This window comes from Nelumbo lutea, chromosome 4, assembly GCF_056320005.1.
Source record: "Nelumbo lutea isolate HS-2025 chromosome 4, American lotus-T2T, whole genome shotgun sequence".
In the NCBI taxonomy this organism is placed as follows: domain Eukaryota; kingdom Viridiplantae; phylum Streptophyta; class Magnoliopsida; order Proteales; family Nelumbonaceae; genus Nelumbo; species Nelumbo lutea.
In genome coordinates this window covers 65,284,566-65,296,366 of record NC_142687.1, presented here as the reverse complement: position 1 = coordinate 65,296,366, position 11,801 = coordinate 65,284,566, and the positions used below count along the sequence as shown (strand labels likewise).

The following is an 11,801-nucleotide window of genomic DNA, read 5'->3' as shown; positions in this document are numbered from 1 at the left end:
ATAAACCGGTAAATCTTTAAAATCCGTTGAAAAAGTCAGAAAACTTCTGACCCGGGCAATTGAACCGCTAAACTATTCGACTCGGGCAGTGGTTTGCGGGTTATCATTTTTATTTTCATGGATTTAAATAAAATAAAAAAAATAAAAAATAAAATGAGCCCCATATCCCCAATCCTATCTCTTACATTTAGGGTTAGAACAACCCCATTTTCGTTCTAACCCTTCCCTCTCAGTCGCCACACCCAACTGGTCACTTGTGGCAGTCACAACCTACGGTGTCCGACGGTGATTCACGGTGACAGCGGTGCGCTTCATTTACAGCAGACAGCGTTGATTTTGCAGCAGATCCAGCCGCAACAGTTGTGGGTTGCAGCATTAGCAGGTCCGGTGACCAACTTGCAGCGACGATATTGCAACTTTACCTGTAGTGACGGTGATTCCTACCCACTATTCTCCCATGCTTGCGAGAGTAAGTTTATTGTTCTATCTGCAACTTTTGGGAACCACCCGACCTTCAGCCCTTCGAACTTGAAGGTATAAAATTCATAAAAAATGTAAGACTTTTGGGTTCCCAAATTGGTGGTTCTCAATTGACCAATTTCAAGCTTGACAGGCTGACACTCAATTGGGAACTCAAAAGTTTTGCATTTTTTTTTTTTTTGAAGTTTATACATTCAGGTTTGAAGGACTGAAGGTCGGGTGGTTTCCAAAATTGAATATATATTTTTTATTTTTTAATTTATTTATGACATTATGGGCCAAACCATTCGATCCAGATGGTTGAACCACTTAACTGGAAACCAGTCCCCTGACCGGTTCTGTTTCCGGTTCGTTTTTCAAAACCTTGGATTTGATACATGTGGTTGTCACTTGCCAGAACGAGAGGAGGGAAAAAGTACTGTCTGAACTCTTAACTCATAAATATAATAATGAGTAATCACCCGAACATGCTGTGACTTTGTGTGATATAGAAATTTGTTGGATAAAATAGAACCCATGAACAACGAAAATGCCAGAGATTAAGGCTATGTTTGTTTTTAGGGAAAAGGTAGGGAAATCCATACAAGATTTGTGAAGGTTTCCCTACCCTTAAACCAAACAAAGCCTACAGGAAAAAATATATTTTCAAGTTCAAGTTTACATGTCGCTAAGCCAACTTTTCTTCCTTTGGTAATGAAGCAAACGTTTGCCTTTTGCCAACATTTTTCACCATTTGAAGTTGGAAGGCAGAAGACACTTCCATTTTTCTTTTGAAAACAAAAAATCCCTGTAGTTGTACAAGTGAAGAACACCAATATCATATCAACCATTGGATGCCAGCCCAGCAGAACAATCATCTACCAAACCTTTCAATTCTCCGACGGCGTAGTTCTTCCAATGAGAGATCACGTGCCTCATTTGAATGCCGAACAGACAACAATCCGTCACCATCCCTTCCTGTGCCACACATTTCGCACTCATTTAGCCACTCGGAATTATCAAAAGTGCAGGCTGAGCATCTCCAGACACCAGATACACTCCTTCCTGAACGACTCCCACCAACAGCCCCCCTGCCAGAAAATCGCCGATGGCGAAAATGGAATAAGCTCCGTACAATTTTCAGAGGCCAGCTTACTATGCCAGTGAGACTTCTGATGATGGTTGTCAATGGATCAGGACCTGAATATATACTCTTTAACCGGAGATAGAGAATGCCAGCAAGTATTCCACCAAGGTGGCCTAAGAATGACACACCTGGCACAAACATTTGGATGAGAATAAGCTCTGCCCATGCAGCATGACGTGCTGGTACAATTAGCCCATGGACATAAGTGTAGTTTTCTGACTGGGAATTGAGGATGACCTTCATAGCAAAGAGGACACCGGAGAAGCCCACAGCATGTTCATGGTAGTAGGCTCTCTCATAATCAAAGAAAAAGAGAAGGGCTCTTGCAAGAAGTAGTGTGATGCCTTGGGACATTCCAACAAGTGCTAGAGTCATGGATGCAAATTCAACACTTCCCATTGAAGTTTCCAATTGGATACCCTTCCAGAGAAGTGACATCATGTTGTAAACAAGGTGGGATTCACCAATGTGGTAGAATGCTGACAGAAAGAAGCGTTTGAGATCCCTGTGCTGCTCAATGTCCAAAAAAAAGGAAACACACCAATACTATTTAAGGACAACAATATATTTAGTACAAAGGCCACGGTAATGAAAAGGAGCTTACTCCTAGAAGAAGATGCAGAAATACAATATATTTGTATATATTACATATGCAATGTTGAATAGTGTTTTATTGTGATTGACTGAAAGACATGGATGCATCCTCAAACTAGGAAATTTTCTGCTCAAGACAGGAATACCTTGGAGGATGAAAAACTATTAGAGATCTCATGGTGGTCCATAAACTATGGGGACTGGGACAATGTAAGAAGGGAAGAGTGAAGGATTCACCGCTTTGTACAGATAACAAAAGTAGTTAAACCTGATTAGGTGAAAATCACTTATTTTCTCAAAATTGGAAAGTTGATTCGTGGTCTACCTGGCCATGAGCAAGCAACTAGGGGTGGCCACAAGGCTGAGCTTCTCACGAGCTATTCAATCTTGGCTCGTGAAAAGCTTGGCCCAACTCGGTTTAAACCGAGCTTCGAGACAAGTTCAAGCCTGATATATAGGCTCGCTTGCTAATTGAGCCGAGCTCGAGTCCAATGAAGCTCGGTTTGTGAGGCTCGCGAGCCTAGTATAATAAATAAATAAATTTTTAATATATACATAAATACACACATACATATACATATATATACATAAATATATGCAATAAATAATTTTTATTATATATAATAATATTATATATAATATTTTTATTTTCATGTATAATAGTAAATAATTTTTATAATACTTGATTTTTTATGTAAAATAAAAAAAATATTTTTATATGTATAATTTTTATTTTTTAGAAAAGAAAAGAACTTGGTTTGTAGTTGAACTCGAGCCGAGCCGAGCTCAAACTTGCGAGCTTTGAAACAAGCTGAGCTCGAGCTCAAGTCTCTAGCTCGAATCAAGGAGCCAAACACAGTTTCAGCAAGCCGAGCTCAAATAGCCAAGTATTTGGCTCGGCTCGGCTCAAATCCACCCCTATGAGCAACAAATCAAGTCCAAAGAAGATTGTTAGGATGCTACAACCACTTAAAGTCACCTCAGCTATCCGGTAATCATCCTCAATCTCTATATTAGGGAGAGATTAGAGGGCCTTTGTGTATTGCAACATCAATACTAGGGAGACTAGGTTCTAGGCATCCAAAGTGACCATCTTGTTCAAATGGATCCCAAGGTGAGAAAAGGAAGCAGCTGACAGTGTTGCCAGAGGCAAGGGAGGAGAAAGTTTGGCCATCATCATCATATCATTCTCCAGCATGATTAGAATGACTTCTATCCTCTTTTCTTGCTTTCTCCTAATGTGCAAATTACAGGTTTGCACTAACCCTCCAAATCTAAAATCCAATAAACCCCCATTTTCTTCATGTGCACTACGATTTATGGAGGTATTGCAATTTTCAAGTCTTCTCTCACTACTAAGGCCACGCTTGACATTCCTTATGTTAAGGACTCATCTCCTTTTTGCAGTTAAAATGCCCCTATGAACACTAAGTTTTTAACAGCAAAAAAGAGACAAGTCCTTAAAATAAGGAATGCCAAATGCAGTTTAAATCTCTTCAAAGTCTTTATTTCTGCTATCTTAGAAATGCTTCAAGAATAAATAGCATTTATGTATTTAGTGGATGTTTGCTATCTTCTTCTGTCAGCCTATCTACTTCATGATAATGATGTAGAGTTAAATATGTCATATTTGTCATGCCCCGCTTGAACAAAGGAGCAGAGGAACCTGTGGCTAGAGGTTTATGGGCAGATCATGAACAGCTTCGGTCAGTGCAAGAGCCTGTTCAAACAGCCTTTACAGCCTTGCATTGGGAATATCTCCATAATTATGTGCTTTATTTTATGGGGAGGTATTCCCAATGCAAGATTGCAAGAGGCTGTTTGAACGGTGTGAGCACGGGCTTGCACTGACTGAAGCTGAACTCGGTTCTAGCTAAGGCAGGACTGCAGGAGCTCTCTGAACCTTCTGGAGTGTTCTCCAATGGGATGGAGTGCTCTAGGGTTCTCTAAAATCATGTGGAACATTGTAGAGGAGACCTTTCTTGTAAATATATTGTACACACGAGTTGGTAGAATTATCTAGACTTTAGGGTTCTCTTGTCTAGAGGGTTCTATTTGAGAAGGTACTAGATTAGGTTTAGAGCCTATAAATAGGAAAAGGCCTCCCTCATTTGAGAATCTATATATTAACAACCAATCCATCCTTGTAAGCCTTGTATTTATGTATTTAGCTGTAATTCAAACCTTGTTGTTTACCCAAGCCAATGAGAGCTACTGTGTGTTTTAGTGTGTCCATTAGGGTGACAGTCTTGAACACACATATGCTGGGGAATGCACAAGGCAGTGTGTCTTCACAGCACCCAAGCAAAGGATTGGACCTGGGTAGCACTAGGCTAACTCTATCCATGGAAAAGTAGAGTGCCACATGACTTGTTAAAGGTGTAATCAGGGTAACAAGGTTATTAGAGCTTAATTTGGGACGACCTAAGTTGGGTTGTGATAATATGCTTTAACTTTTAGAAACTTAACAATACCTAAATTACTATCACCAATATATTTATTCAGCACAAAAATATCATCAGGTGGATCAAAATGACTTGTCTATCCTACACAACTGACATCCTAAAATCACCTTAGATATCCATAGGCTTTCATATGCATCGCAAGAAACAAAGGCGACTATTTGACATTTTGGCACTGTTCAAAATTGATTGAAGCAATGCACGTCAAAGCAAGGTTTCTGAAACAGTTGGGTTCATCTTCTCTGAACTCCATCTGCACCACTTTCTAATCTCAATAGATTTGAGAATCCAGCTTTAGAATTTCATAAACTAGACGCCCCATGCATGAATTCTAAGTATCCAACTTTGAGTGTACGAACATCACTATAAGAATAGGATATCTTGATTTTTCACATATTATTTTTCATACTCTATAATAGTTTATCTATATAACCAAGAAAATTTGCCTCCTCAAATGTAGTTGTTGAATCAACTCTCTTACACATATTCATGATATTCGTAGAAGCAAGTTAGAATCAATAGATAACACCATTTTTATTGACAAGTAATCAATACATAACACTTTACCAACACAGCAACATGATTTCAGAAGCAAACCCAGTACCTAATAATCAAATTATACAAATTCTGACTGTATCCACCAGTTATACCCACAAAGAGCTTGTTTCTCTATGTAAACGTTGGGTACACATGGAATGGGAAAATGCTAGATCTAGCATTTTCTTGTGCCACATTGGCTGGTCACAAGTCAAAACTAAATAAAAGTAACAAATGACTATTTTCCATTGCAATAATACTAAAACTAAAGAACAACCAACAAGAAAAAGAAATACACCGGAACACAACAAAAGTGACGAAAGATACCTCCTACCATTTAGAAAGGGAAGCAAATATATATAATATATGGATTTTCAATATCTAATTAAACTCCTACTTTGCTGGTGTGAGCTTGTATTATACTATCGATCCCAAGCTCAAATAAAGGAGGACGGTTGCGACAAGTTGGTAGCCAGCACTAAAACTTTTGCCAAACTCTCATGAATATCGATCTTGATTTGTCCTTTTGTTCTTATGTTAAGGCGTTCTCCAAAAACGACACACTGCACCCTAACCCGAGTGTAGTGTTAAGTGGGTAATGTTTGCTAGGATGGTTCCCACAAGTGACCCGCCATGGAAACGCCTGACTTTGGTGTCAAATAGGCAAGGGTTCCCACATCATTCTAGATGAGGGTAGGTAAGGAAGCTTGTCCAAGAAACACGACTTCGTTTAGTCACTTGGAATGTGGGAACATTAACAAGAAAAACTATGGAATTAGTAGACATTATGAAAAGGAGAAGGATTAATATCCTACAAGAAACACAACTTCATTCCCGCATCATTCTAGACGAGGGTAGGTAAGGAAGCGAGTCCAAGAAACATGACTTCGTTTAGTCACTTGGAATGTAAGAACATTAACAAGAAAAACTATGGAATTAGTAGACACTATGAAGAGGAGAAGGGTAAATATCCTACAAGAAACCAAATGGAAGGGTAAAAAACAAAGAAATTGATGGCTACATACTATGGTATACAAGAGAGGTGAATAATAAAAATGGTGTAGCAATAATAGTAGATAAGGATTTAAAAAATGAAATTATAAATGTTAAAAGAATTGGGGATAGAATACTTTTAATTAAACTTGTTTTGGGGGAGGAAGTCATTAACATAATTAGTGCTTATACACCTCAAGTAGATTTAGAGGAATACATTAAAAGATAATTTTAAGAAAATTTAGAAAGATTAATCCAAGAAATTCCAAATAAAGAAAATATTTGAATACGAGGAGACTTAAATGGGCATGTAGGGAAAAGAAGTGTAGGATATGTATGAACCATGGAGGATTTGAATTTGGGGAGAGGAGCGAATTAGGCAATATTAGATTTTTCAGTAGCTTATAGTATGGCAATTTTAAACACCTTTTTTTCCAAAAAAAAGGATGAAGACTCGATAATATTTAAAAGTGGATCAAACATAAGCCAAATAGATTTTTTCCTTACTAGGAAAAGAAAACGAATGATGCGTAAAGATTGCAAAGTTATTCTGAGAGAAATATTAACAACACAACGTAGATTAGTGAGTACATTAGGAAATGGAAAAAAAAAAAGGGAAGAAAATAGGTGTCTAAGAATTAGGTTGGAAAACCTAAAAGGAGAAAATCTCAATTTAGAAACAAGTTGAGAATAGAAGGGAATTGGAATTTAGATGGAAAGATTAATAATATCTGGTTTGAAATGGAAAACGACATAAAGAAAGTGACAAAGGAGGTCTTAAGAGAACTAAAAGGAAAATGGAAAAGTACTAAAGAAACTTGGTTTGAAATGAAGAAGTTCAAAATATAATTAGATTAAAACAAGCATGTTACAATGAATGGCAAAATGCTAAAAATGCAAAAAAAATTGGGAAAAATATAAAACCATAAGAAAATAAGTTAAAATAGAACGTAAATGAAGTTAAATGTAGGGCTTATGATGAGCTTTATCATAAATTAGGCACTAAAGAGGGAGAAAAAAGAATGTATAAACTAGCAAAGCAAAGAGAAAGGAAAAGAAGAGGGTTCTAATGGATGAGAGGCTAGCAATACTAATAATGTTAAAAACAATGTGTGCATTCGTAGAGTTAGACCTAGTGAAGTAAAAGAAGCGCTAAATAAGATGAAGGGAAAAGGCATTAGGACCTAATGGGATTACAATAGAAGTGTGAAAAGGTATGGAAGAGGTAGGCTTGTTATGGCTAACCAAGCCAGTTAATAATATAGTAAAAGAAAAGAGGATGCCTAATGATTAGGGAAATAGTAGTATGGTGCCTATATTTAAAAATAAAAGTAATATACAAAGTTGTAATAACTATCAAGGGATTAAACTCATGAACCACACTACAAAATTTTGAAAGAAAAAAAATAAACGAACAAAGATTATGACTCGAAACAAGTATATCAAAGAACCAATTTGGCTTTATGCCAAGAAGATCAACCGTGGAATCTACTTTCAAGATGATCGATAGAAAAGTTCAGAGAGAAGAAAGATCTTCATATAGTGTTATTTGATCAAGAAAAGGCTTATGATAAGAGTTCCTAGGGAGATAATATGGCAGGTCTTGGAAAAGAAAGGGGTTGGGTTCAAAATACATATATAGATCTAATTAAGGATATGTATGAGGGGGCAACAACCAATGTTGGAGCACTAGTGGGAGAGACTTAAGATTTTGCAGTTATAATAGGTTTTCACCAAGGTTCAACACTTAGCCCTTATCTATTTGCATTGGTCATAAATGAATTAACCAAACATCTTCGGGAAGAAGTTCCATGGTGCACGGTCTTTGCGAATGCCATTGTTTTAATTGATGAAGCTAATGAAGGATTAAATGTAAAATTAAACTTATGGAAAAATGCCCTAGAAACAAAAGGTTTTAAAATAAGGACTAAAACAAATTATATGACATGTAAATTTAGTAATACTAGGATGTAAATTAGGATACACTTAGGATTGGAGACCATGAGGGAGAGATTGAGGAGGATATCACCCAGAGAATTAGAGCAGGTTGGGAAAAATGGAGGGGTGCATCTGGACTTTTGTGTGATAAGAGAATACCACTCAGATTAAAAGGAAAATTTTATATATGTTATATGGAGCAAAGTGTTAGGTAGTCAAGAAACAACATGTTTAGAAAATGAGTGTGGTAGAAATGTAATTGCTAAGATGGATGAGTGGAAAAACTAGAAAGGATAAGATCAAGAATGAAGTCATCCGTAGAAACCTAGGAATAGCTCCAATAAGTGATAAAATGAGAGATAGTAGGCTAAGATGGTTGACAGACGTGCATATAAGACCACCAACAGTTCCAATTTGAAGAAATGATTTGTTACAAGAGGAAGGGGCTAGAATAGCTTGGGGTAGACCAAAAAGGACATGGGTAGAAGTAGTAAGAAATGGTTTAAGCACTAACAATTTAACAGTGGTTATGGTTTTAAAATGAACTAAGTGGCAAACATATAGATGGGATAAGTGATGTAGGGGTGTCAATTAGATTGGATTTGGTCCAATTTGATCCAATCCAATGTGAGTCCTTTACAAATGGACTAGGTCCAATCCAATCCAATGAATATTTTGGATTGATCTAATTCAATGTTTGGACAGTCCAATCTGTTCAAATTTGTTTTAATTTAGATTAATTCTAACCCAAACCTGGTCCATTGACACCTATATTCTTACCTTCTATCAATGGACCAAATATTGGCTCAATCCAACCCAATCCAATATAAATTCAATATGGATGGACTAGGTCCAATCCAATCCAATAAATACTTAGGATCATTAAGTTTGGACTGGTCCAGTTCAATATGTCTTGTTAGACCCATCCAATCTGTACAAATTGATTTTGGTTTGGACTCGATCCAATCCAAAATCAGTCCATTGACACTTTGATGCTGTACAGAAGAAGGCTAATAAGTTCTATGCAAGTTGGGACCATTACAAGAAACGTAAGAAGCTGAGAAGACATTACTGATCCAACCAAGTAAGCAATTACCAAGTTAGCATCAGCATGGAACTTTTATCTTAGTTCGAGTTTATCAAGTTAGCATCAGCGCAGAACTTTTATCTTAGTTTGAAATTACCAAGATAGCATTTGAATTTTTGTTCAATTAGGACTTTCTTTTTTGAAGAGATTTAGTAGGATTATAATAAAGAGTGTTTTATTAGATTAGGAAACTTCTTTGTAGGAGGCATAAGGGTGTAAGTCTAAATAAAGAGTAGCTACGACAAAGCTATGACGCTTTTATGTGGATTCTCTCTTAAGTATTAAGTGTTCTTTGTTTATTTCGGCTTTTGCTCTTTTCTTTGAAGCTTCTCTAAACGTGGTTTGATTCTTTACTACACCACACCCCTACATGGAAGATGATGATGATTTGCAATATCTAATTAAGCCACTCAAAACTCAAACAAGAGCTAGATTTTGATAATAAAAAATGTTTCCTGTAATATATCACATAAGACACGACTTCAATAACTCAAGGATCAAGTGCCGGAAGACCAAAACCTACCTCGTTGAAAGAAAAAAAAATTTAAAAAATCCAAAACGAATTAATGTCATCGAATGCATAAATTAGAGACAAACAACCATCATTCAGAAAATGAAATGTCCGTCTTCACAATTCAGACGACTTTACAATCTTCACCGAGAGCCAAGCTGACCAAAGAACAAATGGGTTTCCCACAACAACAGAAAACCACACAACACCAACCATCATTCACCAAATACAATCATGATCTTCACACAACTTGAGCCTTGAGACACACCTATACAGAAAGAGAGGTTGAATTGTTGACATACCTTGAGGATGAGGTGGGGGTTGAACCAGACCTCACCGAGGGAAGGCAATACTTGGTCTAGGACACCAGGTCTCAAATAGATAAGTGTGTTAGCCACGAGAAGACCGGCTGTCACAGGAGGCTTTCTCTCCAGTCTGTAGTACTCGTTCACAGCGTGTAGGGCCAAAAGTGGCAGCATCCCCCTCGATACCCGCCTTCCTCCTCTCTCCATACTCAAATCCTCTCCTTCTTCGTCTAAACGCTTTTGCTATATTGGGAATGAATCAGTTGCAGAGAGAGAGATGGTGATGCTGTAAGAAAAGGCAATGAAGAAAGAATCCAGTGGTTTCTGCTGCGTTTGGGGTTTTCTGCTTTCGGATTCAAAACTTAAAAAAAAAATGCAAGGTTTCTATAATTTGACTAAAATACCCCTTTGGCCCACTTCTCTACATTCTCATTTCTCAGTGGCCCCACTTCAATTAAAATTGAAGGGTCCCGATTGATGGTTCCCTTCTCATTTTCTAGACTATTGGGAGCAGATTTTGTCATTACAGAGTTGATAGCGGGAGATTTGTGTCATTTCAGTTCCAACTTCCGAATCCAGGCACGGTATGCGTTTCTTTCCCACCAAGAAAGGTCCAGTCTAAAGTGAAGGTGTTCAATGGCAAATTCCACAGCTGTTTACTGAGACCGGATCTGCTCTTCACAAAAGGCGCCTCACACGCGCCTCACGTACATCCTACCATGCATGAGAACATCTCCCGTAATTGTAAATTATTTTTCAGGGAGATGTTCCCAATGCACAGTCAATGTGCATGTGAGGCGCCCAAGTGTGAGGAGCAGATCCCACTCCCTGTTTACTACAAAGACTTGGGAGGAATCCTAGCTATCTGTGTTTAATCCGAGACCAAATTTGCTCCTCACACCTACCACCTCATAGGCTCCTCACATGCACATCCTACCATGCATTGGGAACATCTCCTATACTTATTAGTTATTATTCATGGGAGATGTTCCCAATGCACGGTGGATGTGCCTGTGAGGCACCCATTTATGAGGAGTAGATCCCGCTTCGTTTAATCCAGATCACCTGCCAATAAGTTACGTTCCAAAACATTACCCGAACTGTGGCCCTTTTTTTGAATCGAATCGGTAGTACTGATTTTTGGAAACCGGTAATTGAAACTGAACCGAAACTAGTCGGTTAACCAGTTGACCGATTCGGTTCGTCGGTTTTTCAATTTTTTAGTTTTTATAATATATTATAAATATATAATAAAAAAGTATAAATATATATAAAATATTATATTTTAAATAAAAATAATATATTTATAGAATGCATATTTATTAATTTATAATATATAAAGTATATAAAAAAATATATAATATACATAAATATATAGAAAAACATGTATACCGGTCGGTTTCTGATGCGGCACGATCCGAGCACTCCTAGCTAGCTGTTGATTGGCTCCTTGCTGGCAACGGACGACACTTGAGAAGACGAAGGTGAAGGATTCCCGGGGGATTTGCCCGGTGGGAATGCTCCGAAGCTAAAGTTAGAACGCAGGGGAGGAAGAAAAGAGTGTAAAAAGGCTAAGAGTGTAGGTCGCGCTAGATCACTGTGTCTCAAGATTAGCTCGTGAGCCAATAAGATAATTCAAGTTCAGATGATAATCCGAGAGTCCTCTCCCCTTCACTAAAAGGTCTTTTATAGGGGTGTTCCTGTCAAACCGGGCGTAACCGCCACTGGGCTCTTGTTGCAATCGTTACCTGCCAGGGCTGTGCAGGTG

The 11,801-nt window shown here is 37.7% G+C and overlaps 1 protein-coding gene across 1 annotated transcript; it reads right to left on the bottom strand.

Moving 5' to 3' along the window:
* Positions 1-960: 960 nt before the first annotated feature.
* Positions 961-10,372, bottom strand: RBL14 (RHOMBOID-like protein 14). The gene is made up of 2 exons (XM_088984091.1): positions 10,031-10,372; positions 961-2,116 (listed from the first exon to the last, which is right to left on the bottom strand). The coding sequence occupies exons 1-2, from the start codon at positions 10,238-10,240 to the stop codon at positions 1,334-1,336; spliced, it is 993 nt and encodes a 330-aa protein (XP_088840217.1). The 5' UTR covers positions 10,241-10,372; the 3' UTR covers positions 961-1,333.
* Positions 10,373-11,801: the final 1,429 nt, after the last annotated feature.

Coding starts and splice junctions, on each gene's coding strand:
- RBL14 (XM_088984091.1), bottom strand. CDS start 10,240: ATGGAGAGAGGAGGAAGGCGGGTATCGAGGGGGATGCTGCCACTTTTG. Junction 2,117..10,030: donor ACCCCCACCTCATCCTCAAG/GTATGTCAACAA, acceptor GACATTGAGCAG/CACAGGGATCTCAAACGCTT.